At 38.5% G+C, this 19,740-nt stretch overlaps 1 protein-coding gene across 5 annotated transcripts in view; it reads left to right on the plus strand.

Moving 5' to 3' along the window:
* Positions 1 to 569: 569 nt before the first annotated feature.
* The window catches only part of cadm1a (cell adhesion molecule 1a), a 456,892-nt gene continuing 437,721 nt past the window's right edge, over positions 570 to 19,740 (plus strand). For all 5 annotated transcript variants that reach the window (XM_005725349.1, XM_005725351.1, XM_005725352.1 and 2 more), the window contains exon 1: positions 570 to 710. In XM_005725349.1, coding sequence (XP_005725406.1) covers positions 638 to 710 — 73 coding nt within the window. In that variant the 5' untranslated portion in view covers positions 570 to 637. The remainder of the gene's footprint in view (positions 711 to 19,740) is intronic.

A 19,740-nucleotide genomic window follows, 5' to 3' on the forward strand; every position in this document is an offset into this window, starting at 1 on the left:
GAAATCACTTGTGGTAAGCTTGTTTAGTATTTCCTTTCATATATTAACTTAGTTATCTACAAACCTCATTTATCGAAAAAGTAATTAAAGTGATCTGGGAGTGCAAAATTGTAACTTCTAACTGTAGCACTAACTAAGCCTGTGCCAGCCAAAATGCCAAACTTGAGCCTTCAAGACAGTGTTCCAGAAATTAATACATTTTAATTTTATATACAGGGAGGGGGGCTGGGGGCCTTAGGGCCTCAAAAATAGTATGACCATCCCTGCTCTTCTGAAGCATTACATACAAGTGGGTGAAATGATTAGTATAGTTTTCAAATGTTCAAAATACAAAAGAAAAACTCTACAAAAGAGACTAACGCCAAGCTACTAACACCACACACAGACACCTCCTAACCAACCCTGCAGCAGAACACAGCGTTAAAAACACTTTCCCGCCCTCCAATAGCATATTCTGAGAGCTATTCAATAGGCTGTGAGGCACGTCCATTACAAATAACAGTATTTATCAACACTGGTAATAAATGAATATGGTAAATAGTACCCTCCCTTTCTCGCATCTCATTAAGTGAGTCCCGTTGTAGCAGCTATAGGTGAAGCTGCCTCTATCTCTGCCATACTGAAGCAGGTGTCCAACATGGCGAACGCTCGCAGCGGCTCTCTCGCGACTATTCTCTTTTTATTCATGTCTTCGGCGGCTCTTCACAAAGGTAGGACTTTTCCCGCGGGTGTCTAAATGGAAGTGGCACTTTGTTCTTAGATTTCCGTGGATGTAGATGCGAACGAGTGCAATTTGAACAGCGTTCTGGGCAATTTGTGCTTTTGAGAGCATTCGGACGTTACTGTGCAGTTGTACTGTGATGCTGTTGAGCAAGAAGTAACAAAACCTCCCCGTAAAGTTGAATTACTGTGAGGAAAGAAGCCGATGCGCGCGTGGATACATCGGAACCGGCGTTACAGATGCGTTGCCCCTGGAATGCATCACTTTGGTCAGCTCACCATTAGGGTATAGGCTGAATGGCTACACAGCTGGCAACTCTTGGGTTTAAAAAAAAATTAAATAAATGCTGATGTGAGAAAACAAATGGCGTGGTGTTTTGGTCGCTTGAGGGATATAAGGATGTATATGTGGCATGCTTAAACTGAGGGTTGCTTATGCAGTGCGCTAGCTTTGGTTTACTTGTGTAGCGTGTTCGGAACGCTGTAAACCACAGAAAACAGCGGTGCGTTCAAGTGGAATAGCTGCAGCCCCGACAACGTGCAATCGGAGGAAAAGAAAGCGCAAACTGCTCAAAACTGTTCATTTAATGGGAAGAAACAAGAATTATCATGTATTAAAACGTGACTCTCCGCATATTAATAACAGCGGGACTTTATGGAAAATTCAGCACAACGGCCTCACACGAATCAGCAGTTTTTTCCTCTCTCCACCCGCGTTTAATCTCTATTTTTCCGAATCTGTTCACTCTCGGCCATCCCGCTGGATGTGGTGTGGAGAGCGCCTTACCCGTTATAAAAGTTGTCTTTTCAAAGAAACAAGTGCCGCTCGTGTATTTTAGCTGAACGCCGAACTGAAAAGCGGTGTCGGAGGAGTCCAGGCGATATCTCAAATCACCGCCTAATGCGCGTAAACTGTTAATGGCAAACAAGGAAAGATTAATTTCGCCGAGTTCGCAGTCGCGCTCTGGGCTGTGTTTTCATAACACCGGGACTGGATTTGCTGTGGAGCCATGCATGAAAACATCAAAGCTTTTCGTCCGGGTGTAGTAATCTGAGTCAGAAGCTTTAAAGAAGCGGGATAGGATACAGATAAAGCCGGGCGAAAACTGCGACACGATTTCTTTCCTTCTTTCTTTCTTGAACGCTTGGTGATGTTGAGCGCGTAAAGAAAAGCACGGACGTTTATTTAGTAAGAAGAGATAAAGTGCTGGGGCTGTTTGTTGCCAGCACGAAGTCCGCGTTGAAAACTGGAGGAGGGGGTAGTGGGGGGTTGTCGTGAGCTACTGGGAAATACACGCTCCGTTTCGGGGGTTATTTATCCTTGGACAGTGATACGCTGAAGCTGTGGTGAAAGCACTTGCTTTGCCGCTTCCACCACCGGCGGTAGTAATGTATTTACATCAAGCCAATTATGTAATGAATCATTACTAACTTAAAGTTAGTGCGAAGCTGTTCGTCTGCAGATCATAACCCCTTTTTATGCTGAGTGCCGAGCCTCGGGGTGGGGGTGAAAATGACGGGAGTGCAGATGTCCTCGTTTGTCACATTGTGGATTATCCACAAGGCTTAATCTACTCTTTGTTTTTTTTAACCCATTTTTTAAATGAATCAATGTTTTTTTTTGCTTTCTCAAGTCAGTAAAAAGCAAACAACAAAGCAAACAAGGCTGTTGCTGTCCTTTGCTGGACAGTGGGCAGTGCTGTTACCTTCATGAAAATGGCTCCAGTGATTTCAAACAAAGCTCAGGGCGCACTTGCACAAAGCATATCAATTATTTACCCCGAGCAGAATACTGTAAGCTCCCATTGTGGTTAAGCATTAAAGAGTGGTGATTTCTACAATGTAGACAGTCTAATAAAAGGCTAATAGAAGGCTGCATCAATTCATTTCAAGTTTTATGGTGTTACACAGGTTGGACTCAGACTGCTGGGAAATCACCTCTTGTTCTATAAGAAAAGATTTAGAAGATGGTACCAATCTCTGTGCTCCACTCTCACATCATTTCTTGTTTTCTTGGCAAACCAATGTACTTCCAGAGATAGCTTTTCGTCCTGTGAAATAAATAAAAGTTATAACTTTAGTCGGAATAAGTTATTTCAGGGGAATCAAACAGTAAACAGATATTTAGTAGGCATCATTTTTAAGTTGTGCTCATAGTATTTATCCAAATTCTTTGCTGTTCATATAAGTGGATTTTTAAAAATTTATTTAATGGTACTTTTTTAGCAGATAATAGGCGCTGAGTATTTTATCGCTTTCCACTGCTTTCAGGGAAGTGAGAAAGGTGTTATTTTACTATGATGCGTATACTGAGTGAAACATCAGCGATAATCATGCAGTCCTGTAGTAATTAACAGTTCCAAGCAGATGCACATGTTGTATCCTGCTGTAATTTATGCATTTTTCCATTTCTATGCATTTATACAGTTCCTTTGTGATTCTGCACAGAAGTGTTTAGTAAGGCCAGTTGTAGTGCAGATTACAGGTTTAGAACACCCGGGCACGGTGCTTTACAGGTGTTTATTAAAGAGCGCAGACGCAGCACACCCTGACCGTAAGCCTGCTGAGACTTGAAAACGTGGTTAGGCAATCCTTCACTTATAGTGAGACGTGTCGCTGTTTTCATTTTTGCAAAGTTATGCAACTGTGTCGTAGCGCAGGTGAGAGCGGGGACTGGTATGTGTGTTTGAATGCAGGAAAAATGGTCGTTAACATGACTTCTCTTGAATGTCACCACATGTTCAGGCTTGGGTAATGATTATGTTAGGATAAGAGCATTAGTCGTGTCTGTTTTTAAAGGTTCAGTCTCACTAACTGCTGATGGAAAACTGACAGGAGGAGATTAGGTTGTGGCTTGCTGCTTTGTCATAGCGAAACACAAGGTAGAATAAATATTTTATGCTTAACTTAAAAGGTCTTTTTTAGCATACTGTATCAAAAATCCAAATGATTTACTGCCCTAATGTGATACTTGACAGGTTATTCCAAACTGTAAACGAATATCAGGGATAATAAATGAAATAGCAAGGGTGTAGTTTAGTGGGATTCTCTAATACTCAATAGTGTAGCTGAAAAAGAATCTCATTTCAGTAGTTTTAGGCTGTAGTGTGGATTTGAATACAACCTAAACCTGGGATGCCTTTCATTTGACAGCTCATTTAAGATATTATCTCCGTGCACCCTGCCACTGAACCTGTTGTGCTCCTTACAAAAGATTTATTGGTCGCGTTAGAAAAGCATTTGCATTGTTGTCTCCACTTTAGATTGACCTGAAGGCACAAAGTGAGAAGCTGTTGCATGATTAACACTGAAGTTTACATCTTTCTAGCAGTTGCTGCGCTAACCTAAGCGTTGTGATTAGCAGTCAAGCGTGTCTCTGTTAACCTTGAGTAGGCTCGATGCACTAATAAGTGTTTTGAGTATTTTGGTCCAAAAGTTAAGACGTGCAAAAGAATAAAATCGTATTTTATTGGTGGATATGTTGAATTGATGTCTAGCATTAGCTCTACAAACAAACAAAAAAACTCATGATCACCTTCACTGTTTAAAAACAAAACGAGGAGCTGTACTGGTGCTGGGATGACTGCAGAGTTTCATTATAGATGCTCAACATGATGCACTTAGCCCAAGCCCTACCTGCTTTTACAGCCTAGACAGAATTACTTCACCAAACAATTTAATTATTTCTTTAAAAAAAACAAAAAACTTTTTGTACGAAATTTGTCATGTGTGTTATTACCTCCAACTGGCTACGGTCTGTTTCAGTTACAAAGAAAAGCTGCATCACGCACAAATGAATCATACAGTGTGGTTTGGCTCAGAGTCAAGCTGGTAGAAGCCATACTGCTGGAAAACAGGTGTGTAAATGGACTTGTTCACCGTCTGTACCCTCCAGCAGCCTCTCCAGCTCTAATGAAGAACAATGGCTTTATTCCTGAAGGGCGGGGACCCCAAGTGACCCCCCCTCCTCCTCCTCCTCCTGCCTCTGCCAGTCTACAGTGACTCTGCTGGCAAGCCAACAGATGACTGGGCTGGGTCGCATCTGGCCTCTGCGCACTTAGTGTAATCAAAGGGAGAAAAAAGGTTTATGGCCTACTTGTTAGTGATCCGCCAAATGATGGGATGTCAAGTAAGCACCCTGCGATTTCAAATCTCTTGAGGGGATTGGTGGGGGTGGGCGTATGCTGCAATATGCTATTCAGAAAGCAGCCTACCGGCCTATGCATCAAATTAGACTATTCCGTACACATTTTGACAACCTGGGTGTGAAACAAGTGAAATGAGTAAAATGAAAGTGATCTTTGAATATTTATGTGCTCATATTAATTGCTGTTAATGCACAACAGGCCTCAGTGATGAATGCTGCTATTTTTCACTTGCAGGATTCTCGTCTGGCACAGGCCTCTAGCAAGTGTGTGCTAAAAACAAACACAGACTAATTTAAGTAGTTCCTCTGTGCGGAGCTCAAAGAGGAAAACTGCAAGACGGTGGTTCCATTATGTAAGGTTTAAAAGGGAAAAAATGTCACGTACGTAGTACTTTTTCCACTTTGTGTCCTGACCAGCTTAACTTTGCACACATAAATAAACCTTGATGTGTTACTTTGGCTGTTAAGATTGTTGTATGCTGTCTTCTCACAGTGTGGTCTTGGAGCTGACAAGCAGTGTTGCAAGCGGTGGATTTGGAACGTGAAAGACATAAGGTTGACCCACAGTAGAGACGAGGAAAAAAAACTCAGCTTCTAATAATTTATTATGTAATGTCTTTTTTTAGTCTCTTAACTTTGTGGAAGCTCAAATCTGAGGCAGTCTGATAGGTACCATTTTTCCTAGCATTGTTCCCCTAATTAAGGTTTATCTAGATTGTGCTTTTTAGAGTAATTGCATAATAAATATGCACTGCACAATGCTGGGTAGAGTGGCACGCTAGATGAGCATTTACCACTGAAATCTTTACAGGCTGGCCTGTGTTTTATTATTAGACTCTGCAGCTACAGAAACCGATGTATGTTGATGACCGAGATCCACTCAACAGAAGACCACTTCTGTGATTGTGTTCTGATAAAATCCCAGATAATTACATACAAGTGGGGATGATTTTCAGTTTTAATGTCATCCCTGCCAAATGCATATAGGATGAGCACTTCCTCTTTCTGACAATTTCCTCTTCCTCTCGTCACTCCTCCCATTGACTAAATTTAGTCAGTGCAGCTATCATCAGTGACAGCATGGTCTTTTTTTGAAGGGGTTGGGGGGGGGGTGCAGTCATCACGTGCTGCTGCTTCTGTCTCTTGTCTGTGTTACGGTACCTGGGCTTAGTCACACGTATGAATAACAAATGTGAATGGGCAAGACAGCAAATTCTTATGGAGTTGTTCAAGCAGTTGTGTAAAACTAGTGATTCGCAAACTCTGGTGAAAAAGCAGTGAAAAGCACACACACACACAACTTGGCTGCTGTATTTTCAGCAATTTTGTCCTATTAAACCATTTGCAGGACTACTGTGTAAAGGTGCTAGGTATCCTGTTGACCAGCTGTGGAAGTGCACGCCTTTTTCTAATTAAAAAGAGGGAAAAAACTATATATGTCCACATATTTGCATTGCTGAAAAGTCTTTAGTTGTTGGGCCTCATAGCATAACTTGCTTAATATATGACTATCCACTCACCTTGATGCATACTGTGTGGCAAAGATGAAACATCTGAACTGCAGCTTTGTCTACGTCTGTTGCTGACGACAGAGGCAGTGATATCGGTAGATATCCAAGCAACATGTTAATCATGAATTTGGGAAGAAATCCCCACAAGCACACACATACTCACATATCGCTTTCATTATAGTGCAGTAATCATACAAATATATATCTTCTACACAGACATCATTATTTGGATTCACCACCCGAAGGGCGTTGGTCCATGTCCACTTGGATTCCACTGTCTTGCCAGTAACATTTTCGGAAGCGTAGACAGCAGTCCATTGTGCTCTCCAAGAACTGCCTGGATTGTGGAGCTCCTGTTAAAAAGAGACCTTAGTTTAGGAAGTGGGTCTTTGAATGGCTTGAGCTGGATTCTTGTGTTGCACCAACAGGCACTAAAGGATTTGTGAATACCATGATCTTTGGAAGTCTCCCCAGGGAATTTGACAGCACTGCAGGAAATGCAGGCTAAATCCATCCTGTGTGTATGAAATTGAACTACATTTGTGGCTTCCTTGTGGAGCTGTCCAGGCAATGCTCAAGTTCCACTTCTTCTTTTTCACGTCTGATCTTTTTCACTCTAGATCTGAAGCATTGTGTTGACTGGAAAATGGCCCAGTCAGCTAATTAGACCTGATTAGTGAGGAGCCACATATTGGAGGCCATTAGTGGTAGGATTGAGATAATATATTGAGATAATATAACTGATAACACGGACACTAGTATCTAATATGTATTTTTGGAATGAATATCAAAAACAGCCATGTGCCAACAAACATGAATGAAACTAATGAGGATATAATTGTTTAATCCTTTCAAGCAAAGATTATTAGAAATGGAGCATGGTATTTTATTTAATGTTTATATAGCTACTAGAGATGGACCGATCCGATATTACATATCGGTATCGGTCTGATACTGACCCAAATTACTGGATCGGATATCGGCGAGAAATAAAAAATGTAATCCGATCCATTAGATTGATCACTGTTGCTGAACTGTGAAATATTTTAGGCACAGTGTATTTTTTACATACAGGTATAACAGAATAGCTTTAGTGTTGTTATTTATTTAAAATTGAGAATAAACTTATACAAAATGCAGCAAGATATTTAAAAAAAAACATTTTATTGATTAAAAAAACACACTATATCGGATTCATATCGGTATCGGCAGATATCCAAATTTATGATATCGGTATCGGACATTAAAAAGTGGTATCGTGCCATCTCTAATAGCTACTAATGTACTTTGTTTATACTGACAACAGTATTCTTACTTCATTTGTAAAAAAAATCTATTAAAAAAGATCAAATGAGCATTAATTATCTAAAATAGGTTATATTTTAGGGGAACCACTGGAATAGATGCATGAAATTGCATTTGAGTCAAAGGAGTGCTGGTGTCAATCAATACCAGTATCAGTATATGGTGTCAGTACAGTAGTACTAAAAGTATGAAAAATCTTTTTTTTTTCTTCAATTTCAGTTTCAATCAAAATTCGTGATTTTTGTTTTGCTTAAAAATTGGCACCACAAAAAACATGTTGGAAGTATATTTTTTCAGTCCTAATAAAATTTACTCTAATAAACTCATTAGTCTTAAATTAAAAAAAAAAACTCCTTCAAGAGAACCAGAGAGGAGTCTTTGCAAAGTCAGATAACAATCTCAAGCAGTCTTGATCGATTGCAAAATATAAGGAGGACAAAATTCTGAATTTCAGACTCTTTTGTTTATGCAACATCACAAAACCTTTTTAACATAATGGAAAATTGGCTTAAAAATCTATCTACAAAATCACGTAAATATGATACATTGAAAACATTAATATTTGAAATCATAAATGAAATGAATAGAGTTCTAATGAAAAACAAATTAGTATGATTGATATATCGCTGTTGCATAGATGGATATTTACAATAGTACATAGTAATATATATTAAGATTTTCATAAATGTGGGATAAATATAGCATTTCTTATTTTTATTATACCTTTAACACCAGTATGTTTGTATTTTTGTAGTATAAATTGGCTGTAGTCTGTACTGTCTAAAATTGACTTTAACTTTGCAATTATATGAAACAAATAAAAGCAACAGCCAAACGTGGTAAAGTCGAATCATTAAGTACTTGAACAATTTCATGGAGAAATGAATAAAAACAATTGGAAAGTATGTAAATGAAGGTTTTTGTGGGAGTCGACTCATTAATAAACTGATGAGTCATTTCAGTGTAATGTGGAGGGTCGTATCAAGGACAGTGTAACAGCCCTAATAGTAAAGCTGTATGGCTGACTAATCTAATTTGAAATCCCAAGTGAACCATTGTCAATCACAGCAAGAAATGTTTTCCATTCCAGTTTTTGAATTAACAAGAGACAATAAGGGGTCTTTGATTGCCCCCTTCCTCTGACTTTGAGGACTTCATCATCTTGCTGTGCTGTGGAGTCGCAGGGAGGCATTGCTTTGCTGTAATTGGACCCATTTTTCCTGCAATCATACTTACAATAGCCGAGTTCAGCAATGAATGAAAAAGGAATCAATGCAGATCATTTGTGCTTTCAGCCAAGTAAACAATACAGCTGGTGTTCGGTTGTAATCGTCGGAGGGGAAATGAATGCCCTTCTGAATACAGTACAGGTATGTATCAGCGGCAAGAGCACACAAGGCTTGAGTGATCTGGGTTCTTCCATCTTTCATTTTACATAACACTCCAGCTTGTATTACATTTCAGTGAATTTGCTCCTGATGAGACCCTTCAGGCTGTTACACCGTTTCCAGTGGAACTGGATCGTGTCTCCCCACTGTGCTTGGTTCCCGTCCTTTGTCTCATCTATTGTCACTCTGTCTTGACTGATATTTTCTGCACTATTGCCAGACAACTATTGCACAGTAGCACAATCTCATTTTCCCGGTGTCCTAGTTGGATGATGCAGAGGAAATTCATACCTGCTACAAGACAAGAGGGCACTTCTTTGAGCCTAAATCATGGATTGTAACACTGCAAAGCACCACTTAATTCCACTTAGTGTCACAGTCCAATTCTCTTTGGTATGAAAAAGAATAGCACCTCCTTCCATTACTTTGTTTTCCACTAGTCATTATTTAGAGAGAAGAACAGTATCCTTTTTCATTGAGAAAAAATGGAAAGTTGGCATGGGAAATAAGTTCTTTCGCCCAGTGAATCTGTCATTATTTAGAACCACGAGAATTGGCAGCAAACACCTCTTTGATGAAGACTATAAAGAGGATTTTCAATGTGAACTCGGGGGTTTCCTGACTCACAAAGCACCTTTGGTGGAATTCTATGGATGCTTGTGTTCATTCCCACTGCAAGCAAAGGCTTTCTGCAGTTTTGCGTAAAAGCTGGTACTTTTCGGGAACAATTGGTTGAAAATAAGTACCCTTATAAATATTGGGATTTAGATTTACCTTTACCATGTCGTCTACAACTGATCATGTCCGGAAAACATATTTTCCAAAAGAACCAGGTAATGAACAAAGATCAAAAAATAGGGGCGACAGATAACATTAACTTTGGCACGATTACCTCAAGGGGAGCTTCCACTTTTCTAGTTTCCAAAGTCAATAACAATGTGAAAGGATCCTAGCTCTTAAAACTACCATGACCTAGATGACTGAGACCCTAACACCCCTGCTAGCTGACGTTTAGTAAAACGTGATTCTACTTGTTTATGTATGATATCATTAGGTTTGGTGTGACTTAAAAACACACGAAACAAACCCGGCATGTATCCTTTTTTTTTTACATCTTAATTTACACTAAATATACTAAGACTTAGGTTTTAGTATATCTTGAAAGCAAGCGCTGATCTAATCACTCTTAGTTGTAAGGCTTGAGTAAGACTGCTTTATAACTAAGATACGAAAACCAAGATGCAAAAATATTTTTTTTTTTCTGTACATCAAATAGATGAGACCCATATATAATCACTTGCTAAAATGCAAGGGATGTTTGTGTTTTAGGCTAAATAATAAAATGGAAATAGGAGACCGGTTGATTTGATTTCCTGGAACACAATTAGTCAGGCCTGCACTATCGCAGCAAGTAGGACAAACAATCCCCTGCTCTGTTACAGGCTCTGATCTGAAAGACTTACAATTCAGTTCCCTGTGTATAACTTCTTGTGCTGTTGCTTGAAGAAGACACACAGCAGGATTCAAAGAGTATGAATATTTTAAAAGAATCTTTTTATAAACAATAGGCAACAAAACTCTTACCGAGCCTTACAGCTGGATGGTACATTTGCAGTGATGTACTTTTCTTTCTTTTCTTTTTTTTTTTTGAAGCTAAATATCCATAAAAAAAACATTTGGCAGATTTAATAGTTTAATATAGTTACTATGTTGTTTAATAGATGAGCATATTTCATATTTGTGGCTTTCATTTTATTGTGTAACGATCAAAAAGCAAGTTCTCCTGTAGACATACATCCAGCAAGCACTCAGAGAGACATCGCATCCTGCTGTGGTGTACAGATACCAATTTGTCCAAAGTGCTTTCACACCATGCACCCAAACAGCTTTAATGGACGTCAGTACCTGGAACCTAGACCTGTTGTTAGGTCATGGCTCTTTGAGGTTTGGCCTCGGGACAAACACATGGTAGTGCTGAAATTGTTGTCCTCCATCCATCCGTTCAAAGGTCTTTCGGGCTGTGGCTATGTTGTGGTGATGCCTGGTGGGGTTTTTTTCAGCCCAGAATTTAATAAGTGACATAATATTTTTCTCTAAATATTTATTAACTTTCAGCACAACACCAATAGACTTTGTTTTGGCTTTAAAATGTAAAAATGTTTACAGCTAAATAATGATGAAGTCAAAAAATGTCAGACTGATGATATCAACTCGTAAAACAATTTTGAGCTAAAATGTTCAGTTCGTACACCAATAAAAAACTAGATATATGTGAGGGTTTACTAAAAGTTGTTAAAAATACCATGGGCAGGGTATGTGTCTCCGATTGAAAATAGAAATGAAAGGAAATGTTTGAACCCGGCCTTTTCCAGAGCGGTTTCTTGCTGCTTTGAAGTGTGTAGTATTTGTTGGGCTTCACTTGGCTGTCAGATTAGTACCTTCTCAACTGAAAATGAAAATGGGTGAAGGAGCAGTTAATCCGCATAAGAATATTTTTTTGAGGATGAGAAGCTGTGGGTCTAGCAATCTGTCTGCGTATTGATTGGTTGTCTGGCTCTGCAGAGTTAACCTGACATGCCAGGATAATTTAATTCCCTCTACATCGCTGATTGCTGAACACAATCCTGTCTTATCTTAGCGCTCCTTCTTTGAGTTACCAACAATGATGATGCAACACGTGCAACACCTGGAAAGTGAAAAGTTGCGTTGCATCAGGAATTTCAGAGGCCACCGTCATTTTGAACGTCTTAATTGGGTGTAGTATTTGTTATTTACTAGAGAGCAATTCTTCAGTGTTGACTTGCAAAAAGTTTACCGTTGTAATTGCACAGTGAAAAATGAATACCTCCCTTAGTGCCCTTAGGAAAAACACTGGAATCTTAATTTGATCTCTTTATGGGTTATTGCAAGCAACTCTTTCTTTTGTGATTCTATTTGTTTCCGTTTTTGTCAAATTGGTGCCATTGTGCAAAACTATTACAAATTCATGTTTGGACATTAAACTGCATTATTTTAATTAGCAGGTTAATCGCCAGGCTTGGGGTGTGTTTTCAAATTCGTCATGGCTCACAAAAACATATTTAGTATACACATCCAGTAATGCATATACTATTATATATTGTACATATATTTATTAGTCTCAGATTTAGCCATTCTTATATTTTGCTTGTTTTACGTTGTTGTATTTTTGCACAACTCTGTTGCTTGTGAAGCTCGCACACAAGAATTTCACTCACATGTACTGTACCAGTGTATCTGCACATGTGATGTGACAATAAAAGTGATTTGATTTGATTTTGATTTGAAAATTAACAAATGTTGGAGTGTGACACATGAAACAAATGCAACATGCAGACATTTCATAATAGTAACATACCATAAAAATTTTTTTGACTGGGAAGTAAATTAATTGATATTCATTTGCCTTTTTTTTGCTTAGTTTTAGTTTTTATGACCCAAATGACCGACAGTTCATATATTTTATTCCTTACTTTGCCTCATAATCTTAATCCTGTCTGAATGGGCCACTTCAATCAATGTAAGTCAATTAATTTTTATTTTTACCCGTGCAATTATAAAAGCATATAAACATGCCTCAATCATATTTGTAGCCTTTGTGAATCATCAAGAGGAACTGTAGAAATAAATTGAATGTAATATAAAACACCTGCTATAAATACATAACGGTCAGAGTGCATTGTAGAATCCCATAATGGACAGTTTACCTCGGTGTGTTTAATTCTGTAAACATGATTGACCACCTGTAAGTGAATCGTGTCACTTTACATAAAGTGAGTTTGATAGTTCATGCTCCAGGCCTGTAGACTGTCAATTTGAAATCTGAGACAATGTGCTTGCTTACCACCTCCTATATAGCTGCTTTGAGAATCCCTGTCACTATACATTCTTCATATAATCTCTGACCTGTTGTACACGACTAGCGGAGGACGGTACTTTGTTCTGCATACATTATTTTACCTCCCACACCAGAAAGATTGGCTTGTAATTGTACTGTTAAAGCTTCAGCCAAATGCTTTCTGAAAGCCAAAGAACAGCATTAAACCTCATAGATGAAGTCATTTTACTCCAAAAAATCAGACATCCGTTTTCAGCTAAGAACATAACCGTGTTTGTTGATTATTAAATAATACGGTTAATACAGCCAACGCACAGGAAATCACAAAACCTCACAGATTAGCCATTTCTTTTTTTGAAGAATATGCCTTAAATCTCTGTCTTCTTTCCTTTTTCCCTTTAGTTATTTCGACATTGCACTTATCAAGTCTATTGCTGTCGTCCACGCCCTGCTTAAAAAACACCACATCTCTACTTTCTCGCACTTTAGCATCGATGCAGCCTTGGCGACGTGGCCGCTGGCTGTGAAAGTCACCACAAATAATCAGAGCAGTCCCGGGTCACCGAAATTCAATTTTGAAATCTGCCCAGTGTGTTCAAATCAGAATATTACGTGATTGATATGAACATCTTTATACGATAACTACAATCCAGTCAGGATTAATTCAGTTGCTGTCCCCAAATGCATTTGTTTGTCATGACGGAAACAATTTGTTCTCAGCTGGTGACTAGTTTTTCAGTTTGCGACTGATTATAATTAAAAATGAAATGTGATACAAAGGCTGCAGCTTGTTTTTGTTAAGCTGTGCTGTCATTGGTTAGTAATATTCAAAAGAAGATAAAGGAAAAAAAAGAAAAAGAAGGCACATCAGACAGTAAAAATCAATTCATTGCGTCCTCTGTCATCCACAGATGGTGCCACTTCAATCTCCTTTCTATTTTGTCAGGCTAATGTGCTGAAAGATGACAAGGGAGGGTCATTTCAGAGCAAAAATAGCAAAGGCTGAGCGTAACGGCCGTGTCAGTCAGCCTTCTATTTTGTCATATTAATGTTTGGATAAATGACAACTGTGGGACATTTCAGTGGAAAAGTGGCAAAGGTAGCCGACTGTGACAGCAGGCCCAACAATGCAAATTTTTTGAGATTTGATCTCCTACTCTCCTCTGTAAAACAACATCCTAAAAATATTGTGGAAGACACATTTTGTTGATTCATATAAAGTGGAAATAATCTTAATTTCAGGCCCTGAGCATTCTCTTAATATGCCACATATCATTTGGGCATTCGTACTATAGAGAAGAGTTTGTAAAACTGTCAGATGTAAATACAGGGTTTGGTAGGAGCCCATATGGAAAAGATATATATAAATCTTGTAAAGTTTGTATCTGTCTTGTGTGAAACTTTTATGAAAACAGATATAAGATCCCTTGAAAATTATATAAATGAAACTTGTATGTTTTGGATACTTCCTAAAACAATAAATGAAAGTAATGAGAAAGTGGCCACTTTCATGAGTAAATCATGTAAGCCTTTTATGATTTACTATATGAAGTAGGCCACATCTTATGCAAGTCTTTTATAAGTTTTTACTATTTCTTTTCCATATGGGAGTGCTCTTTGCAGATGTTGTAATGTCCTTCACAGTTCTCTTCTCTTTTTTTGCTTTTTTTAAAACAATATTTCAAAGATTTCTTTTTAATGGCTATGATTTTAAGGGACAGTGACTCATCAGTAAGCAGTAACGGACACGGCAGATTTTTTGACATTCGCTACTTTAATTAAATATCAAAATGACCAGTTAATCAGCAGCGGATAGGCACCCACAAAGCTGTGGTGGGTTTAATGTATCCGTTGCATGAATTTGTTTTTGTGTACGTTTGCGCATCCCCGGCTATTCATTTATTTTTCGTATCGATAGATTTGTATATACGATGTAGTATTGCAAGCATCGGAGTTCCAAAGGCTACTTCTGAAAAGCCAGGTTTTGTTTTTATCTTCCTTTTCATTCCTTGCATTTGAGACGTCTTCCCATTTCAATATCTAAAAGCATCTGCTCTTTTTGCTGAAGTAAAATAATGTGTATTTGATAAAGGTTTAAAATGAAAGGAAGGCATTTAATAAAATGATATTGTACATACAGTGTAAAAGAAGAGTTTACAGGTCGTCCCCAGCGTCGTATTGTTGGCCCGCATTTCTGGCAAATATATAGAGCGTGCGCTGCATCACACATAGATGAATGCTGATTAATTTATTTCGTCTACTCCCATAGAGTGGGCGTTTCAGACACATGGTGGTGTTCATTTAAAATGCAGAACAATTCAGTGTGCCCCTGGCACTTCTGTCTTTTAATTAAGGCCTGTTATCCTGACAAGACTTTCTAAATCTAGAAACAGATTGTTGCACAACTATAGAATTTTAAAAAATTGCTCTCTATATATACTTTTTGAATATCCCTCACTGATCACATTAGTCAAATGGATGCTATCCCGCACAGATTGTAGCTGCTGGGTAAGAACGAGTGTTTTGCTGACACAGCCACTTCCTATATGATTTTGGGTTCATTCCAGACAGTAATTTACCATAGCTTAGAGACTGACAATACGTTTCCAGCTGAAATTAATGAGCAGTATGAACAATTGGACTTTGTTCAATGGAAGCTGGAAAATAGGGCTATTTCAAAGTTGTTGGTTTTTTTTTATGGCTTTTTATTTATTGAGCAAATGTTGATCTTAAGGTTTGTGATTGAACCTTTGCAGAAATGTTTTGAAGTCCACTCGAAAGTACTTAACGTTTGCTGTATCATGCGCCATGTTAGCGCTGGAGTATGTGTGGGTGCTGCTTGACCTCGCTGTTTTTTTTTTTCGGTTTTGCGATGGTAGATTTAGAGCATTAGCTTTTAAAAGGCTAAGGTTTGTTTATCTATTTTTTTTCTTTTACCCTGCTGTATGTTGTCAATAAAAATACATTTTATTGAGCAAACCTACTTCCAAACTCCTTTGAGTCATGAGTAACCAGCAGTGCTGTAGCTGCCATCAAGGACACCAAGTCCGTCTTCTGATTGATTGTTTTATTTCATATAAGCTTACTTCACTTATTTATTTTCTGTGAATTTGGGATTCTTAGTCAAGCTGGTATCAGCTGAACGACTTTCCAAGTATTTCTAAAATCCTGGCAGCTAGTGGATTCCCTAACTTGAAATGTTTACATTCTCCATTCATACAATATAGTTTTATAAAGTCCATCTGTGTTCTCGCTTCAAAAGACGACGAACCGCTGATAATTTAAGCCCGGTTCCCCTCTGACACAGACGGCCCCACATTGCTTCCTTGGACATTTTGTTTTATTAAATTTCCTGCATGTATGGCAGTACAATCAGAACCCCCTGAGAAACAAGGGGGATTATGGTGCACCCAGACTAGTGTTTGGGAATAATCACTCAGGCCTGTGGAGAGGCAGCCTGGTAATTTTCCTTTCTTGCACTCCCATCAGTGTAGCATCATAATGTTCTCGTATGAAGTAAATAGTGCACTTTGTCACGGCATTTTCACTACCTGCCTGCGAGTGACTGTGATTACAGTACATTTTTGTAACGTTTTATTTGTTTTAGAAATTTTAATAACCTTTAGAGAAGTGACATTTTCTGCTTGAAATCCATAATACTTTAGCACTTCCCGCAGTTTCTTAATGACTGTTTAACTCACCTTAGTCATTAAATACTTGATTTTAGTGTGGCATGCAACAACACTGCTCAGTTTTCTGAAGCTCTGTAGCGTAATATTATATCTGATTAAAATGGGTGCTTTCTTTAGATGATGCTGTAGATGTTCTGTGTGTGACGCCAGGTAGGGTGCCTTTACTGTAAAGCAGCGGTCCCCAACCTTTTTTGCGCCATGGACCGGTTTATGTCCGACAATATTTCATAAATACAACAAAATAAAACCAGTACCGGTACCAAAAAAAGAAGATTTATTCATAACACACGGGAAAAGATCCAGGGAAACCAAGTTAATGATAGAAACGATAAAAAAATAACGATAAAACCCCTGAAAATCATACATTTCACACCCGAGCCTCAACTATTGTGGCCCGACTCACGGACCGGTACCGGTCTGTGGCCCAGGGGTTGGGGACCGCTGCTGTAAAGCACATGAACGTCCTGCCTTTAGACAAGTATGTTTTATAAGACTGAACCCAATGATTGAAGAAAGTTATTCACACTGCCTATTTCACTGATAATCAACAAATTCTGCATCTTTCAGCATCTTGTTTATTATATTATCATATGTTTTAGTATTTAAAATTAGGAAGCAATTTCAGTACAAGAATGCAGTGTAGCTGACTTCAAAGTAGAATACCATACAATATTCATTTCAAGTAAGATAGCTTACAGAGCGGTATTAACCTCTTCAGTATTCATAGCAATAAAACTCATGCCGTTTCCAAAATTTATGCTTGAAGCTAAAGTCTCTACATCAGCCAGTATATTAAGAAACTGCCGGTTGTGTTTAGATGCCATTTCTCTCCTTTAATACAGAGAATGGGCTGCCCTACAGGTCACTAGACATAAGAAAAAATCAGACATAGGTTAGGTGTGATTGGACCTTCGTGTATCTCCAGAGATAGCTACAAAAAAAGTCCTTAGCCCATTTGACTTGGGTTTTATGCATCATGCATTGACTTTCTACAGAGATTCACTGCACAAACACAGGCAAACATTGCACTTTGACGTAGGTTGATTCTCTCCATGCCAGGTTAAAATCCGTCTTTTACTAAACGGCTCAATACTATTGCCAACCGATGCTATATTAAGATATGTTAGATTGTCCATTGTGCAGTTAAATACAAAAGTGTTCATTAAATATACATTCATATCTTAATATTTAACAAATTCCAGAAATACGCGTTCTTGGATTTAGATCATTTCAATAGATCATGAAGTCCAAAGCTGTTGTAGCCAATTCCATCTACACTATATTAGGCTATGCCATAGTACGTAGACCTCTTAAATATTCCATCTCTTTGTGATTGTTAAAAATGACATTTCAGCACTACAGGCATTCATGTGCTGCTTTAACAGCCTCCACTCCTCTGGGAGGGCTTTCTTCAATATTTTGACCCTGGCTGCAGGGATTTGCTCCCATTCTGCCACAAAAGCATTAGAGAAGTCAGCCACTGATGTAAGACGATAAGGCCAGGTTTGCTGTCAATGTTCCAGCTCATCCCAAAGGTGTTGGACAAGGCTGAAGCACTTTCTATTGTGGTATGAGGCTCTTAACATTGAGATTTTTCTTCACTGGAGTTTAGGAGGTTACTATATCAAACAACTCCCAGATCAAAGTAGATTTAATTGCTGTGCGTGGAGAGATATTTTCATCTTCATGTGTAGCTTTACATTATGTATTTAGCTTGAGTTTGCTTTAGCTTCCTGCATTTGGGTAACTTAATTGTCGTTATAGTTTTACTGCTATAATTTAGCACTTAAAATTGATTATTATTGCCCTACTTGAAGTACCATGCTAGAAACAAATTAATCACTTTACACCCTGCGGGTTTTAAATAAAACATTGGGAAGAGATGCTGCAAACGCTCCATAAACAAAAGAGGGGAAAGCCTCTGAGGTCACCTGCACTGATGAAAAACAAAGATGACCTTTTCTCACAGTCACATACGATTGCTCACATTTACCCAAACAGCAAACCAAACCTTATGGTTCCCTCCCTGCACTTAGCCTTCATCAAATATTAATCATTTCCAAGACACTGTGGCTTTGTTCACACTCTCGCGCACTCAGGGACCGCTCTGGCTGTTTGAACGCTTGGGTGAGATTACCATTTGGTCGCCTGCTGCCAGAGGTTTTTGAGAGATTTAGTAATTTCGGTAAACTGGTTCTTGGAATTGTCCAGACGGAGAGGTGCAAGAAAGAGAAGGGAAGAAAAAAAGTGAACTTTTCTGAAACCTGAAGCTTCACAGCACAATAGCACTCTAAATCATGAATTAATGATTATGCGTATAGATTTGCTGCCAGTGTTGTTGACAAAGTAATTTTATTAAAATATTTATGATTCTGGAAACACTGAAAATTCATTCCATGTGATAACTTACTTAACAGGAGCACCTTTATGCTACAAAACAACTGTAATTATTAGAAAGGTCATTACGAGAAATACTTGTGCACACAATAATGACACAGTAATCTCTGAGACAAACATTTACTTTGATCAGAAAATGTGTTGAAAATGAACATTTGTATATTTTTGGCTGTTGTAAACGGATCAGGCCTTTACTAACATTAAAATAAAAATGCTTTGACAGCCGTGATAGAGCTCAGGACGGCTGCTGTACAGCAAATGATTTAACTGTAGCTGCATGTGTGTCACCTCACCTGTCGGAGGTGAGCTGACACAAATACAGCCCGTGCCGTGATGCTTAACACCTGCTTTTTTTCTCCCTCCACACCAAAACGGAGCACTGTGTACACATTCATTAGCATGACGCCGCTTGCTCTCTTTCATCTAGTGTCAGCTTTCCAGAATGCCACTTATGAGCCTATTAGAAGGCATTAATTCAATCTCGTCATTTATGGAAGTAAGGTCTCTGTGAGATTAGAAAATGGGGGAAGATGTGTAACCTATATGTGGTAGAAATGGTAGTAAAAGGGTGACAGAAATCCTAATTTGGTAAAATGCACCATGGGTAGCTCACTGAATTTGGGCTCTTGAGCTGTGTTATCAGATCACATATCTGGTAAAATAAAAAGTATTGGAAAAGAAAGTCATTCCCTGCGAGAGAACAACTTTATTCCCAAGTACTTAA

Source organism: Pundamilia nyererei, unplaced genomic scaffold, assembly GCF_000239375.1.
Source record: "Pundamilia nyererei isolate P.nyererei 1_Seehausen unplaced genomic scaffold, PunNye1.0 scaffold00015, whole genome shotgun sequence".
NCBI lineage: Eukaryota > Metazoa > Chordata > Actinopteri > Cichliformes > Cichlidae > Pundamilia > Pundamilia nyererei.